The sequence below is a fragment of the Erigeron canadensis genome, chromosome 7 (genome assembly GCF_010389155.1).
Source record: "Erigeron canadensis isolate Cc75 chromosome 7, C_canadensis_v1, whole genome shotgun sequence".
In the NCBI taxonomy this organism is placed as follows: domain Eukaryota; kingdom Viridiplantae; phylum Streptophyta; class Magnoliopsida; order Asterales; family Asteraceae; genus Erigeron; species Erigeron canadensis.
The window spans coordinates 5,289,282-5,307,060 of record NC_057767.1 but is presented as its reverse complement, the minus strand read 5'-3'; the positions used below and the strand labels follow the sequence as shown (position 1 = coordinate 5,307,060).

Below are 17,779 nucleotides of genomic sequence, written 5' to 3'. Positions count from 1 at the left end.
TCGGTTGACATTAAATATTTCTTTTTCAAATTTGGCAGTTGCCCCTTTTACCCAATACTTCAATATGGCACGTGATAATTGAATTTAACTATATAGTGTTATAAGAGGGTGTTTGGGGATGCATTTTGAAGTGATTATCTGATTATTACGTTCGTAAAACGCAAATAATCTAAAAAAGTGTTTGTGTGGAAAAGTGATTATTTGCTATGAAAACGTCGTTTTGAAAAACCATGTACCTACCTGCTTTTTCAAAACGCAGTTTTGAAAACGCATAATCTATTTTGAAAACGCAAAGGCTATTTTATAATCACAATAACAAACACCCCCTAAATGGTTCAACTTGACTCATTTCTTTGAAATATAGTTTACAACACTATTTTGATTTTAGACAATATTTCCTGTATAAGTAGAAGAGAAGTAAGGAAAAATAAATTGTAAGAAATTTGATTGTTAGACAATCCTGTGTGTAGTTTGGAATGACGAAACATAAAGTCAATGGCAATACTGATCATTTTGATCGCCAGCCAACCGGAACCGATGATGGTTTTTGATAAAGGGTTTTTATCATTTGTTTTTCCACTTTAATGAAAAATATATTTGAACTGTTGAAACTTAAATCTAGTTTTAGATTTTGATCTAAAAGAATCCTGCTACCGTGTAGCAGTCCTATGGGATTCACAAACCAATTTGTATATGGTTATGAGATCAAAGCAATTAGTAGCTATAATGGTGTAACATATATATAAAAGTTACTTTTCAAAAAAAGTAAAAAAATAAAGAAATACCAACTATAATGGTGTAACGTTGAAAAAAAAAAAGCTGTAAAACTTGAAAAATATAGCAGAGTTAAAACAATAATTATGTCCTCGCGTGACACAAGTTAAAGACTTAAAGGTGAAAGCTTAACACCGTTACATGAAAAATGCCACTGGGAGGATGCCTAGTGCAGCTTTTGCTGGGGAGGATGATACATGCAAAGATCGAAGAGCACAACGATTTTTGTAATTACTCTAAAAGTTAACTATACATAGACTGGTACACTTTGTGTAAGTTGAGAACTAGAGAAGTTCTAACAGCAGGGTTCATATACAAAGTCATAGCATAAGTAGATATGTACACTGACTAATACTCATTTTTTATAGCGGCAACCACCAACCTGCATAAGCTTAGGGGATAATTCGTGCAAAGTGACCACACGTTAAGTGGTTAACGACCCTTGGGAGAAGCTGGATATAGATAAACCATACCATTTAGAAGCCAGGAGAGAACCATATGTTTGGACCGATATGCTTTGTTTTGATAGCAACAACTGGATAGTAGTTTGATTAAATCAGATGCGGTTCCAGTTGGACTTGTGATTCCATCCTAAACCAGAACCTCCTTTATTTCCAACTGCTTGTAATGGCTCCGTTAATCCCTTCATGCTGCTTCCAAGTGCCTCTCCCTGCAAGGTGTAGAAGAGGGTGACCCATCTAACACTCAAGGTTCACAATATAGAGATGACGAAATGGGTTGGTTGGGTAACGGGTCCTAACAAAAAATTTGGAACTCACAGTTGACCCAAAAGATGTTTTGTATAAAACTCTTTATTTTGTGAAGAAAGAATCTAGGAGGTTTCAAGGATTAAAAATACATATTGGGCATCTTTTGACCCATCTGACCGGTTCCTTCTATGTTGATTCTTTGATTTTACCCGTTGGAGATAAAGCATAACTAAAATCAACCCATTAATAAGTAAATGGATTGAAATTTGCAACTCTACTCAATATTTAATAAACTGTAGAGTATTTGCATTTACCTCTTTCCAGCCCATGTTTTCCAACATTCTTCTAGCATAACTACCTACTCCGAATGATATTTGCAAGGCTTCAGCTGCAGCTTCTTCTGGATTGGGAGAAACAGGAGATGAAGATCCAGAATCTACTTCATCCACTGATTTCTTTTGACCAGGACCAACTCCAAAACCACCATGCAGGATTCTTCTCTCAGCAGCTCTGTCTCTATACGTATGGTCTTTATGCTGAAAACACAACGAAGGTACAAGACCTTAAATATAAATAGACATGAAGATAACAAAGTAGACATGATTTATAATTGATGCAGTTGATGGTCAAAAAATTACTAAATAAAATCATGCACCAAATGCTTAGATATTGGTAAATGATTATTCCACTCGGCATATTTCATGATCATTCTGCATAAACTCGAGCTTTGATCTTTCAGTCTTAAACATTGTGTAGGGTTAAATCACTGTTTAACTGTAAAGCTTATGACCTAATAGACAGGTTGAGCGGATTGAATCATGGGTCCTGCTTGTAGGGAAAATGGGTAGCTCTTAATATGGGCCAATTTGGGTTGGAAAGTGAATCAGGACCTGTTTACAAACTGAGTAACTTTAGGTGACTTTCTACCTGTTCAAACCCTTTCCGTTTCAGCTATTGTTTTCAAACTTTACCCACTTATACATGTTAGAAACAAAGTATAGCTTGAATCGACACTTTTACCCATAAAGGGGTAAAATTGTTAACTTACATAAAGTTGTCTTATAGATACCTAAATCTAGAAACATAGCATATACCCGATTTGCAAAATATATAACTTTGTACGCTTGAGACTACTTTTAAAATTTTACCTTTTCACTGAATGAGAGAACCTTTTCTGACTCAACTTCTTCAACATAGTCTTCTTCCCTTTTAGGTTCATTATGTTGACTGACTTTCTTCTCCATTGATAGTTCCGGGAACCCCCAACCTTTTGTCGGATTTGAGGAATCATAAGATGACAATGAAGCTATATATGAAGTTTTTGGATTCCTCAACTTGTATACCTTTCCTGATCTAACTCGTACAAGATCAAGATGCACTTCACGTATTGGAGCAGTTTTGAGTACACGGCCACTTGCAGGCACTGAAGGGTGGAGTTTAGAGGACCGTTTCACTAATCGTCCTATTAATCTTCGTATGCGACGTTTTCGGCCCTTTCTGGTTTCTTTTACCATTTCCCAATCCCACAAGTCCACAACCGGGTAATCGGATACAGGGAATTTGTCTAAATGAATTGCCTGACCATATTGTGCACGCCACATTTCTTCCTCAGCAAAAGCATCTATGAAGCAACGGACATAACAAGAATCAAATAACTAAATGGTAAATCCGCAAAATAAAATGTAAGAACGCCAAAAGAGTTTGTTACTTCCTCTCGTGGCATGTAATAGCTAGAAGTGGCAAAACAGGATAATTGGGTCATTATGTATCATTTATGCTACGGCAGTGAGCTCAGATTGACCCAAAATATTTTTGCCCAAGAGATTTTTGTTTTCTAAATAATTAGCGGGTCAATATTGATTAAAAAATCCAAAATCCTAAACTATAACTAAATGTATTTATAAGTTTTAAAATTAAAGAAACGGTGAAGTATTTGTAAGTAGTTGCCTAACAATACACCAAATGCAAGTGTTATAAAACTTGAAAAAGTCTTTTTGAAGTGGATAATATTTGAAAACTATGGTTGTCATTGATGGAAACTTCATTAATATTCAGTTTTTAAAGAGATGGAGGGAGTTTATCTAGAAAGAATTAGAAAATCTCAAAATCAAGTTGGTGTATGTGTGTAATGTGTATAAGGTTTGTTCATCAAGAAGGGACACAGAAAGAGTTTCAAACTTCAGATCAAGGATTTTGAGGTGATTAAGAGCTGGAATATATGTCAATCAATTCATATATAGAAAGTAAATTCCTTTTCATTCTTATTGTTATGAGTTAGATCAAGTTAAATCATGAAATCTAAGATTTACGGAAATTTGAATAGATAATGAAAGTTGATTTTAATCTTTAAGATAGTTAAAGCGATGTGATTTTTAACAAGTTCTTTACAAAAGCTTAGAAACTTTCATGGTGGAATAAGATTAGTAAAGTGACGGGTTGGATAAACACTAACTTGGGTAAAATGATGTCAAGTTGTTGTACTAAATTAATAATCTATAAATTGTTAAAAGATGTTTAGTTATTGGAAAGATCACTAGTATGTGAAGAAGACATAAGTTGGTTGTGGATATGTGAAATAGGAAGTGAAGTTGATTTAAAGTTATGTTTAGGTAATTTCGTTTTTGGGCTGCTTTTTACAAAAAATCAGTCATTCTGAAACGGCCGTAAAATACAAACGGTGATTTTAATCAAGTTCTAGGTACAACTCGTACAAGTGGTTCAGGTGCTAAAGATGATCCTAGGGATGACAAGGGAAGTATGAAGGGGTGATGTGGATTCTCACTTGCGGATGGGTAAACAAGTGAACCTTTTAACTTACCATTGTTATTTGACTTTCTTATAATTTGCCCAAATGTTGGCTTGTAAACAAGCCGTATGCTCTTTTGATGGTTTTGGTAGAATGATAGTCAAAACTCAAAATGTATATTATGGTTGTTTGGGGTATGTGTTGATAATGTACATATTTGTAAAGTTTTGAGAAGTCAAAATGCATGTTTTTGATGCTTGATAATAAGCATTGGTGTTCGGTAGGGTCGTATAGGTATGTATTAGTTAAATACATATCTAGAATACTCAAATGATGTTTTGTGTACCAATATATTAGTTCCATAATAATTATAATCTTCTATACTAATCGATTTAGAAGGTTTCAGGTTAGAAATATGCTTTGGGTCAAATCATTTCATTTTTTGTTAACCTTTTTGCTTCTACCATTTGACTCGTTCGAGACAAAACCTAACTGATCATTCCACCCAAAGTAAATGAGTCCAAATTGGCACCTCTAAAGATCTACCATCAACTTATTATGCTTAATACTATAAAGAGTCTAAATGTCAAGGAACCGAATTCAGGGAATTCAAGCAAACCTTCATCAGAAGCAACCACTTCATGAGTCTCATCCGGGATCCATTCTCCCTCTTCCAGTTCATCATCATTATCATTGCCTACACCTGGACAAAGCTACACCTGTGTTATATCTTGGCCAAACCAATAGCAATGCCTCTCCAGAATTCAACAAAAAGATCTTTGACAAACCATCAATAGGAATACTTAAACTAGTGTCATCTTCAGGCGTCCTTGCAGCAGAAGCACCATCCGTTGTTTGGTTGGGGTAACCCGACAAATAAAGTTCTATAAGTGTGTCTTCGAGCCTAAAATAAAAAGATATTTAGAGAGATTTGATCTAATCACAAGAACTAAATTCTCCAAGTAAGAGAATTAGTGAGAAAACAAAGTACCATTCAGAAGGTGGCGGTACACTTTCAGGAAGATCATTGGTTAAGGACTCTGTATCAGCTGCGAAAAAAAGATGATATAAATTTCTACAACTAATTAAGCAGTTCACATAAGCGCGTGAACACACGCACAAATCCACATAACCTTCAAATTTACCATCTTCAAAAATTACCTATCGGTTCATGAGGAATCACTTCCTCTGATACTGCTACATAACCTTCAAATTCACCATCTTCAATTTTCTCCTTATCACAAGAGGCATGCGTGTGAGGCTCATCATGAGTACAATTATCATCAACAGAAACTATTCTCTCATTAGTATTGGATTGATCAGCCTGAAATACCGGAATATCTCAATAGGAACCAAAACCAACAAACATGAAATATAGACAGAAAAAGCCTGAAAATCAAAATAGAAATAGTTGAACTTACTTGGCCCGTATCCCACAGCATATAACTCCCATTTTTGAACTTGTAATACAGACCATCATTGCTGTTATAATACCAGCCTGCAGCCGGGTCATGATAAAACCCACTACTGCAACAAAACAAAGGGGTGCTTTCACTTTAATATTGTACTAGAAAACCTAACAAATATATTGTCAATTTAAAATGAAGCCACTCAAGTTTAACATGAAGATTCTAACCTAGTATATCTTATTCTTTAAACTCCGGTTAATTCCTTTGAAACTTCAAGCAAAATTATTTACTCCATTTATGATTCTTACTATATACTTCAAGTTATAGCCTCTCCTTTTGTCTTTTTTTTTTTTTAATTTATAAAAAGAAACGGAAAATAAATTCTTAAGTTGGAATGAGCTTCATTCATCGATATCACGTCAGTCTTTGAGAGTGTGCTAAAGATGCAACCACACGAGATCTCTTTAACATCTTGGGACCTCAAAAAAGTTACCAATGACACTAGTCCAAGCTAAAACCAACTGGGTTGGATCAGTGATTGGAGCCCTTGCATGTGGAGACAGAGGTCATTGGTTCGATCCTCATGCCCAGCATGGCGGGAGGTCCTTTTTTATCATTTAGATAGAATCTCGAAGCAGTCTCTCTACCTTTGGTACGGGTAAGGCTGTCTACATCTCAACCTCCCCCATACACCGTCGAAGGCTGTATTGGGACCCAAAACCCGTGGAAGACAGGCATTGGGAGTTACTAATTACTAGTCCAAGCTAAAGAAAACAAGAAGTTAATCTACCGTCCGAAAATAGTTAGCATTATCTTTCAGTATAGATCAAATTGCATAAAAAAGTACTTCACTTGTTGACATGTTCCATTAAAAGGCACTGAATTGTTATTTCACTTTAACTAAAGATAATGTTAATCTCAAATTAAATAATGATAGAATTAATCTTAGAAAAATGTGGAAGACGAGAATAAAAATAATAGAATTAAACATTAAAATTAAATTCTAAAAAAAAGAAAAAAACATATACTAACGAAAGTGAAAAAATAATGAACCTGGCATGGTAATATAATTGTGAATTTTCATCCCATTTAAATAAATCTTGTTCTTCTTCTTGTTGTTGTTTTTCTTCAATTTTCACTTCATTGTTTTCCGCCATTTCTTAATTCCAATAAATCCCGTTTTTATCTCCTCCGCCATCCGCCGTCTCTCGGTGGTCGGAAAATTTATAGAGGCCGGGGGTGCTTCCTTGCGCAGTATTTCCAGGGTCTAATTGTTATCATATATAAAGGGCCATTCAGCCCGTTAAGAAGTCCAATAAAAGCCTAGTATCATATAAGGAAAAATTAATAATAGACGGTTTTACTTAAAAATAAAATAAAATCATATTAAGCTGAAATTTTATGAATAATCAATTTGTTATCATTTACTAGCACGTTGGTGATGGCGACGGTTGGTACTACTGGTGACAAATGTTGGTGGTTGCAGCGGCGTTGAGTGGTGTAGATATACTTTTCACTGAAAAAGAAATTATAGGGTTAAGAGTAAATTGATACGTTGTTGATACGACTATAATCTTAATAGTCATGGCGTTAAGCAGTGGCGAAGCCAAGAATTTAATCTAGGAAGGGCCAAATTTTTCTAACTTGGACGCTAGTCGAAAAATGACAGCAAAACATCATCAATTTAGTTCATAAACAACATACACATAGCTCACAAATAACATCAATATAATTGTGAAACTATATAAAGACAAGAACATTACAATAGCTAAAAAACGTCATCATAACACCCTAGCTATTACCTGTAAGAAGAATGAAAACAAATTAGTAAACTACATTAACTATATAAAGTATGGAAAAATAAAGTATGCAGTTGACTGCACCTATGATAGGTGCAGTTGTGTTGAAAATAGAGAGGTAATTTTGTAAATATCAAAATTTATAAAGGGTAAAATAGCAATTTCATGTATTTTTCTCTCTGAAACTGTAACCATAAATATGCAGTTGATTGCAACTAGTATATCCCCATAAAGTATAGCAAAGCAAAGATATAGCAATACAAACATATAACAAAACAATGACATCATTAGAATAAATTATATAAAGTATTGATGATAATGAGAATTTATTAGTTACATTATAATCATTAATTAATAATGAATGAGTTAATATTAAAATAAAATCATAGGTTCATAATATGATAAGATGATATACTAAAATAGTACTAACAAAATTGATGATAAAATTGAATTTTTCATAATCTAGTTACTACCGAAGCAATAAATTATAATAATAATAATAATAATAATAATAATAATAATAATAATAATAATAATAAAGAAATGTAAAAATGATACTATAATACCCAAGATACAAATACCGAAGATTAACAAACAAAATAAGATGGGCCCAATTAATAGTAATAAGTCAAGACTAACAAGCAAAATAGGATGGGCCAATTAATATTCAATGGATCAAATGATATAATAGGTAGTATATAATACTTGATGTGCTAGTTCATTTGGGATGGGCCATGGCCCTCTCTAGGCACACTGTGGCTCCCCACTGGCGTTAAGTTGAGTCTGAATAAATGGTTTCATGCAATAAAACTAAACTGTAGTTATTGGTTAGACTTTCGACCCGTGTATTTGGTTATATCTATCGATGTGATCCTCTTGAGATAAAACTTGTCCAAAATCAATTTTCACATGCGTCCTAATTTTACAAATTTTCATGTAGTGTTTGCTTGGTTGAAGAGTGAGGGAGAAGGTTGCCGATTGTGAAAGCTTCATTCGTGGTCATAAGATAGTAACTACGTGTTTGAAAGATGCTGAGATGATTATGCAATATATGAGTATTAGCATGTTGACATGTAAAACGAAGTTCAGGCTTTTCACAAATTAATTATGTGTCATCAATTTCACAAATTGATGTGTGATCAGTCTGCAAGAATAAAATGTTCACATCTTTGTGAGTTTTAAAGATAATAATGATATTATTACTAACATCTTCATTCTTCTGGTATGTCAAAATGTGGAAATTTTCGAGTATATCTTAAGCCATCAAGAGTTTTAAGGTCTAATGATATTAATTTACCAATTACAAGCCTTTAGAGTAAACAAACCAGATATAAACCATAGTAGCAAAATAAGTAGCTAAATGTTGATACTTGTTGCATCTGCAAATATTAGTCAGTTCACGAGCCTCAAGTTTGACCCAAGGTCGACTTTGTAAGTAGTAATACAGTATATGGCTTTTTGTACTTGCGCATTGTTTTGGTGGTTTGCGTGTTATGAAAAACATCTCACTTGGCTTTGCAAAATGGGAAAAGATAAAATTTTATTGGATCTTCATTGCATCCTTATTTCATACTCACCGGCCATTGTTATGTATCTCACCCATGGTAGCGTCTGATATGCACTCTTTTCAATAACTTTAAGGTGACGAACCTGTAAGCATTAACATATACATTAGCAGAGATGACAATTTTAAACCATTAACTAATAATTTTATGAATGGGTCGACTTGGGATTGTATTGAATCTATTAATCTCAAACGGGCCAAAGCAAAAAGTACAAGGGAATGGGTCAAGTGGGCTATATGCATTAACACAGGAGCAACAAGTATTTGGTGTTTGGTATATTGTTACCTAACCCATATCCTCTGATACTAATAATTAAGGCCATGCTTATTAGACCCGTTTTGACATGTTATCCAACCTGACTTATCCAACCTGGTGTTTGGAAAATTAAGGTCATGCTTATAAGGTTGCAAATATATACGTGTAGAATAATAAATGCATACCTGAATCCCGGATACAGTATAATATGGTATTTCAAACTTCACACGTATAGGAATTTTTTTATCAGGAGTTCCATCTTCATAAGCCACACTCGGAAGCTTAAATTCAACACCTAACATATACTCCTGTGATCATTGATAATAAAAGGGTGTTAAGAAAACAAGGTGAAGTTCTGCAGAAAAAGCTTATAGTCATTATCCATTGCTTACCTTGTCACTGGGGAAGGATCTAATTTTCCATATAAGCGAATCTTGTTCAGGAGCATATGTAGCAATTCCCGTTGTTGTACGAACAATAGGCTTTGTAGCATCGGACGGAACAGGTATCTTAATGTGGACATCTGTTGCATTGCTGTTTTGAAAATTTGTTACCTCTGAAGTTCTCTAAAAAACTCATCATAACATGAATACTTACATGTAGCAGAATGGGCATGCACGGGGGATTTAAGCGGCTAGATCAAGTTGTTAAAATCATAGACGCTTTCTTTATTATTTTTTAAAACTTTGTACATAATGAATTGGTTCAATATGCCAATATGATGACAAAAACTTGGTCATCATCATAGTACCCCGATTTCTTTTAAATAAAACATTTTCAGAGTTTTTATACATCTGAATACACTCTTGATGGCTTTCAAAGTGTATTCCTTCCAAATTTATATCTAACAATGAAAACAATTTTGTGCATTATAAATAACCCCATACTCATACTTTTGCAACCTGTTGACAAACACATCAAAATTTTCACCTCTAGTCCACTACGTTCCAATATACCCGCCAAGGGTAATGGTTACAAGGGGTTACTATTAGATAATACTGTTATCTCACTGATTTTATTTGTGTAGGTGCCTAACTTGTACTTATTTATTTCTTACATTCTCTTTATGTAAATTGGATATCTATATATTGTATTACCCTCAATGTGAAATACATACAGTTAAATTATAATATGGTATCAGCCTAAAAGTGGTTGACCTCCCCCACCTATCTTTTCTTGTCTCATCCGTTTCTTCTTCCTCTCACTTCTTTTCATCTTCCATTCTGTGTTTTTTTTTTTTGCCTTTCCTTATGGCCTCTTCCTCAACCGATCCTCTTCCCTTAGCACATATACTATCAATCAAACTATCATCCACCAATTACCTATATTAGAAAAATCAAATGACACCCATCTTAACTATTCAGAATCTTCTTAGTCATGTTGATGGCACTGAGACAGCGCCTTCTGCTCTTATTACTCAAGGAGATAAGGAGGTGTCCAACCCAGCATATTCGGCTTGGCTCGCTGCTGACCAGAGAACCATTATTATTCTTAATACTTCACTCACTGAAGAAGCTATTTCAGTGATTATTGGTCTTTCTACAGCACGTGAAATATGGAGTGCTCTTGAAGCCGCCTACAGCAATTCCTCAGTGGAGCGGGTTCAAAATTTAAGGGATCAACTTCGCCTCCTTCGTAAAGGCGATAAAACCGTAGCAGAATTTGGTCAATCTTTCAAGTTTCTCTGTGACCAACTTGTTGCTATTGGACACCCGGTTGATCCTGTTGACAAATTACATTGGTTTTTGTGTGGTTTCGGTCCATCTTTTGAAAGCTTCTCCACAACCAATCGTGATGTCCGCCCTATCCCTACCTTTTCAGTTCTCTTGGCTCGTGCGGAAGGTCATGAGCTTTTTGTTAAGGCTCTCCACGGCTCGCCAACTCCATCTGTTGCCTTCACGGCACACTCTACTTCTATCAGGCCACCGCCTTCTGTCCAAAACAGGAACCGTAGTGGTCGTGGTGGCCGTGGTGGCCATGGTGGTCGTGGACCGTTCACTCACATGAACCGTAGTCTTGGTTCTTCCACTCGGCCTAGACGACCCCCTCATTGTCAACTATGTTGCACTCAAGGTCACTATGCAAATGCTTGTCCGCAGCTGCCATCCTTTGCTAACGTTACTCCTTCAACAACAACCGATGCTCATTTGGCTAATGCTTTTAATGCTCAGCGCCATGTTACATCACATGAACCTGATTGGTATTTTGATTCTTGTGCATCTGATCACATGACTCCCTCATCCGCGACCGTGGCAAACCCTTCGGCTCCCAAAGGTAATCCAAAGGTCGTTTTTGGTAATGCCAACACCCTTCCAGTATCTCATGTTGGTAATTCTAAACTTATGGATTCCCTCAAACTGAAAGATGTTTTGGTTGTTCCCAACTTAACTAAAAACTTACTTTCGGTCAGCAGATTAACTGCAGATAATGATGTGGATGTTTTATTCTCATATCCTTACTTTTACGTTTAGGACCGTCACACCAAACAAGTCCTCGCTCAGGGTTGCCGTGAAGACGGCCTGTTCATTTTACACAGCACCAAGCATGAAGCCCTTGCTGCTAAGTCTTCCATTCCAAAGGCCTCGTATAAAGTTTGGCATTCTCGTTTGGGACATGTCCATTTTGATATTATTATTATGTTAAGAAAACTTGGTTATCTATCTTTGACTTCTATTTTGCCTAAGCCAGGCTTGTGTTCCCCATGTCAAATTGCGAAAGCAAAGCGTTTGTCTTTTGATATTAATAATAAACGTGTGTTGGAACCATTGGCATTAGTCCACTGTGACCTTTGGGGACCTTCACCAGTCAAGTCGTCTGATAACTACTCGTATTATGCACTATTTATTGATGATTATTCTCGCTTCTCATGGCTTTACCCATTGCGTGCAAAGTCTGAGTTTTATGATGCACTCTCCATTTTTGTGCCTTTTGTTCAAACCCAATTTTCCAGGAAAATTAAAATCTTTCAAAGTGACGGTGGGACCGAGTTTGTTAATCATAGGGTGCGCAAACTGTTTGAACAAAATGGCACATTGCATCGCTTATCATGTCCTTATACACCAGAGCAGAACGGGTGTGTTGAACGGAAACATCGACATATTGTTGAAACCGGCCTTGCTATGATGTTTAATGCCAAGTTACCATCTACATATTGGCTTGATGCGTTTTCATCAGCCATTTACATCATTAACAGATTACCCACTCCTCTACTCAATGGGAGATCACCATTTGAGCTTTTGTATCATCGGGTACCTAGTTATACTATTTTTCGTGCTTTTGGGTGTCGGGTGTATCCTCTGTTACGTGAGTATGCCATTAATAAACTTTCTCCACGCAGTCTTCCTTGTGTGTTCATTGGCTATAGTTCAAAGCACAAAGGGTATCGATGTCTTGATGCATCAACTGCTCGTGTCTATATCTCTCGACATGCTAGGTTTGATGAAACTTCTTTCCCTTTTGCTGACTCATCCCATAAGACCCCACTTTCTGCTCTTGAAATCACCACTTTCCTTGATAGTTCTTTGGGTAATTCTTTTCAGCCTCCAAAACCTGCCGAGAAATCTCACACCACTCCTCCATCTTCTTCACAGCCATGCCCGAGCTGTGTTGATCCTTTCCCACTTTCGCCAACGGCCCCTTTACCAACCCTTGCACCTATATTCCATAGCCCAACTTCTTCCCCTCTGTTATCAAACACTACAGCTTCACCACCACTTGAATCTCCAATAACCAACTCCTCAGTACCAGACTCAGTTTCTTCCGCTCTCACTCCTCATCATCATCCTCCACCACCACCTCCTCCTTCCCATCCCATGATTACTCATTCCAAAGCTGGTATCTTTAAACCTCGTCACCGAGCCGATCTATCTCACACTCAAGACCTACCTCTTCATCGTGCTCTCTTATCATCTACTGACCCAAAATCTTACAAAACTGCTTCTAGAGATGCTAAATGGATTCAAGCTATGCATCAAGAAATAGAAGCTCTTCATCGGAATAACACTTGGACTTTGGTTCCTCGTCCACTAAATCGAAACATTGTGGGTGCTAAATGGATTTATCGCACTAAATATCACTCTGATGGCACCATTGACCGTCACAAAACCCGTCTTGTGGCTCAAGGCTTCAGTCAAGTTCCCGGTCTTGACTACTCTCATACATTCAGCCCAGTCATCAAAGCTTCCACCGTTAGAATTGATCTCAGCTTGGCGGTTCTAAACAACTGGAAGCTCCACCAATTAGATGTCAACAATGCCTTTCTCCATGGACATCTCTCTGAATGTGTGTACATGGAACAACCGCAAGGGTTTGTTAGTCACAAATTTCCTAATCATGTGTGTAAATTAAACAAAGCACTATATGGTCTTAAACAAGCTCCACGTGCTTGGTTTCATCGTTTAACCATGTTTCTTATCAACAATGGTTTCACTTGTAGTCGTGCTGATCCGTCTCTTTTTGTCTTCAAAAGAGACTCATGTATTATGTATCTGCTGGTGTATGTTGATGACCTTATACTCACCGGTAACCAAGCTACTGTTCTATCAACTTTTATCTCTCGTCTGCACAAGGAATTTGCCATCAAAGATCTGGGGGAGCTCAACTATTTTCTGGGACTTGAAGTTACCTATACCTTAAACGGTCTCTTCGTCAATCAATCCAAATATGCCACTGAAATTTTAACCCGTGCAAAGATGTTGGATGCTAAATCTGCTCCAACACCTTTAAGCACCAATGTCTCTTTTATTTCTGCAGGTACCCCATATCCAGATCCGACTCATTATCGTTCGATTGTAGGTGCTCTTCAATATCTAACAATTACCAGGCCAGACATCTCCTACGCCGTCAATCAAGTTAGCCAGTTTCTCCATGCACAAACTCTATCTCATTATCAAGAAGTCAAACGCATTTTGCGTTATCTGAAAGGAACACTTAGCTTTGGGCTTCACTTTAGTCGCCCCTCCACATCAACTATTGTTGGCTACTCGGATGCTGATTGGGCTCGTTGTTTAGACACTAGACGATCTACATATGGATACTCTATTTTCTTAGGTGGGAATCTGGTATCTTGGAGTGCTAAGAAACAACCGACCATCTCTCGATCGAGTTGTGAGTCTGAATACCGTGCAATGGCTAATACGGCTGCAGAGATTGTTTGGATTACTCATCTACTTCAAGAATTACATGCGCTTCCACCAGAACGTCCCACCATTCTCTGTGATAACAGTAGTGCTTTGTTTCTTACTCAGAACCCTGTTTCCCATAAGCGGGCCAAGCATATTGATCTTGATTATCACTTCATTAGAGAGCTTGTTACCTATGGGAAATTGCACACCAAATTCATTCCAACCAAGCTTCAGGTGGCTGACATTTTCACAAAGAGCCTTCCTCCTGCTCAGTTTGAATTCTTTAGACAGCAGCTTCGTCTGGGTCCACCACCATCTTGCTTGAGGGGGGATATTAGATAATACTGTTATCTCACCGATTTTATTTGTGTAGGTGCCTAACTTGTACTTATTTATTTCTTGCATTCTCTTTATGTAAATTAGATATCTATATATTGTATTACCCTCAATGTGAAATACATACACTTAAATTATAATAGTTACTAATACCAATGCTTTCATACATCAATTTTAAAAATTCCATAGAATCTCTATTAACTGTTAAAGTATACTATAATATATTAGTAATTGAATTTGGAAAAACCATGGATTGTTGTCATGTGTCATAAGGAATACCTTCGCCCCCTAAATTGGCTTCTTGCTTTTACAAGCATCTCCATCCTACTTCGGGCGTGCCTTTCAATTTGAGCCTCGACCCAAATAAGAGGTTTTACCTAGTAACATACAGAGAGCTGAACAATAAAAGACAAATCTCAAATAATGAGTTCAATCACATAAAATGGAATCGATTAAGTGAGCCTGAGGCTCATTTGAGTCGCCAAATACACCAAATAAGCAAGGATGAAGGAGCAATGATAAGAATAAAGATAACCTGAGAACTAAGTCTATATGTCATTAGATCAAATGACCCGTCAGGCGGAATAAATGATATCGTGCGGTCATTTTCAAAGCGAGCCAAACGTACACACCTATTAAAAGCAAAAGGAAGTAATATCCAAGTTTAGAGTTATGTTTAGAGCAGTATATTCATATAAAGAGCGTTAAATTCCAGGTAGCTTACTGATGAAATCTGATGTCTTCTAAATCAATGGATTTCCCTTTTGGTGTTCGGTCTTGAGCATCCATTAAAACTCTATCATTAAGCCCAAGTTTGCACTCAGGCATTCCACTAAACATAAAATAAACATGTTTAATTTGGCAAATCAAAATGTGTGCTTTCAAATCTTTTCATAGTATCAAAAGCAAAATATATGAAAAACTAATTTTCATTGCATTGTGTGCTAAATGTTTTAAAACAACTACTGTATAATTTTTGAGCACCTTAAACATGTCCTCATTTTCAATGCCCCGACGACTTCTGAACGTATAACTTGTCTGTTACTATTGATTAGTATGTTAACGCTTTCAATTACATCTAGAAATACCTGATAACAAAAGGAAAAAAGAAGAACATTATTGCAAATTTGCAATGTAGTATATCATTCTATAGGACCAAAAAAAGGTTCATACTTCATTCTTTTTGTAATATATTCCTTCATTTCGCCAAGAGACTGCATTGGTTACGGCCATTGGAGGCCTTTGTATAACTTCCATCTTATAAGCATCGGTCTTGATAAACTTACTTAGAATCGTTGCTTCAGTATACTGTGGGTAACCAAAGTCCATCATTTCATCTAGTAATTCATACTGCCATATATTTTTAAGCATGAGCTTATATGTTCAAACTAATATATATAATCAAAGAAGGCAGAGAAAGGTTTCATCTGTACCACTACGACAAAGTTATCTCTTAGCGATTCCTCTTCCAATTCTTCAAAATAATATTCAAAAACCTAAATAGAGTGACCTTGCAGCATCAACTTCAGACAATAATAGTATAATATATGTAAGCGCACATATTAAGGTGCATTTGATACGTTGAATTTTTTCTGAGTTGAAAAAGATCCGCATGCATCATATTATATACACCTTAACTTGTGCCCTGGGCTGGTTAGACAAATCCTAATAGAATAACTATTACTATTGAGTCAGAAAGAATTAAGCGAACTCACACTGGCCAAACGGTGGAGAAAAACAATGAGGCTGGTAACATTACAGTTTTGCCTGGATGCGGCCATCAAGTAGACATTGTTGTGTCGAATGAATATGTGAGAAACACCATTGTCAATAACTACGGGACCATGAGCCTCTATATCCTCCTAACAAGTTTCATCACATCGGAAATTATTCACAAATCAACATGCAAGTATATAATCATTATGATTACACAATACATAGCTACACTTTAAACAATTAACTAGGTGATCCTAACACACTCGTCATCATCACTTTATATATGGATCCTTATTAGATAGAAAACATGGGAAAAGGCGGCCCGACTTGAAGTATTATCATTTGTGAAAATATTGGAAAGTAAACTTTATAAATCAGGTTTCTAAGGTGTAATTATAATTGAAAAACAAAGTTTTTTATTTTTCAATGAAAACTATTTTAGAATAATCGTTTTAGAACACATTTTCTGTTTTTCATGCTTTCCTTGTAAATTAATCTAACCAATTCTTCCAGTTTCTACAAGTAAACGCACCTTTGTCGCAAAGTTAGGCACTATTGAGTATAATACCGAAAACAGACCACCAACCATCTATACTTATTACATTGTTATAATATGGCATGTGGATTACTTTATAAGATAAAAAATATGTACCGAGAAAATATAATTGCATATATTTGGATCCATCATATATATACTAATATCGAACGTACGTGTAATATGTTACCTCATTTTCAAGAAGCTTGATGAAGAATTTTTCGGCTTCAACAGATGAAATGTCACCACGATAATGACGACTAATCAAACAACGTCCCTTAATATCAAGAATGAAAACTGCAGAGACCGCCATATCATTTGAACGTTAAATGAACCACAAAGACGAGAACGATGTAACATGAAAATGGTAAGGAATTCAAGTATTGATATGCAAAAAAAAATGCAGTTGAATCAACAGAATCTTGCAGATCACAACAAATTCATGTTTTTTTTTTTTTTTTAATGATCACAAAATTGTAAAAATGAATGTAATGGGTAAGGTAATTACTGTTGTGGGTAATATTTATGTTTGACCCCCTATACTTTCACTTAACTACTGTATTTGATTATAACGCAAAATGGTCAAACCTTTTTTTTTTTTTTTAAGTTATGCGTTAACCTTTTGTTTTCAATGGCAAGAAATAACTATATTTGATAAGAAATGAAAACCTCAATTTATTTTTTAGTTTTTTTTACTAACTATATTTTTCTTATTGAACATTGTTTAAGCTATGTTGTGATAATAATGATTTTTGGACTTGGTACGAAGTATAATCATTTTTGATGTATACTTTTGAATCATCACTCTTTT

General features: G+C 35.8%; 2 protein-coding genes across 2 annotated transcripts; both read right to left on the bottom strand.

The window, feature by feature from the left end:
• Nucleotides 1-965: 965 nt before the first annotated feature.
• Nucleotides 966-6,881, bottom strand: LOC122607564 (angiogenic factor with G patch and FHA domains 1). Its single transcript, XM_043780570.1, has 9 exons — nt 6,693-6,881; nt 5,652-5,757; nt 5,392-5,554; nt 5,222-5,279; nt 5,019-5,134; nt 4,850-4,933; nt 2,633-3,105; nt 1,799-2,020; nt 966-1,444 (listed from the first exon to the last, which is right to left on the bottom strand). Exons 1-9 carry the CDS (start codon nt 6,794-6,796, stop codon nt 1,331-1,333), a joined length of 1,440 nt encoding a protein of 479 aa, XP_043636505.1. The 5' UTR covers nt 6,797-6,881; the 3' UTR covers nt 966-1,330.
• A 2,090-nt stretch (nt 6,882-8,971) lies between these two features.
• On the bottom strand, nt 8,972-17,281 carry LOC122608818 (AP-1 complex subunit mu-2-like). Its single transcript, XM_043781900.1, has 11 exons — nt 17,159-17,281; nt 16,433-16,579; nt 16,151-16,213; nt 15,891-16,067; nt 15,702-15,805; nt 15,442-15,549; nt 15,253-15,349; nt 14,997-15,094; nt 9,651-9,792; nt 9,444-9,566; nt 8,972-9,088 (listed from the first exon to the last, which is right to left on the bottom strand). Exons 1-11 carry the CDS (start codon nt 17,279-17,281, stop codon nt 8,990-8,992), a joined length of 1,281 nt encoding a protein of 426 aa, XP_043637835.1. The 3' UTR covers nt 8,972-8,989.
• Between the last annotated feature and the right edge of the window lie 498 nt (nt 17,282-17,779).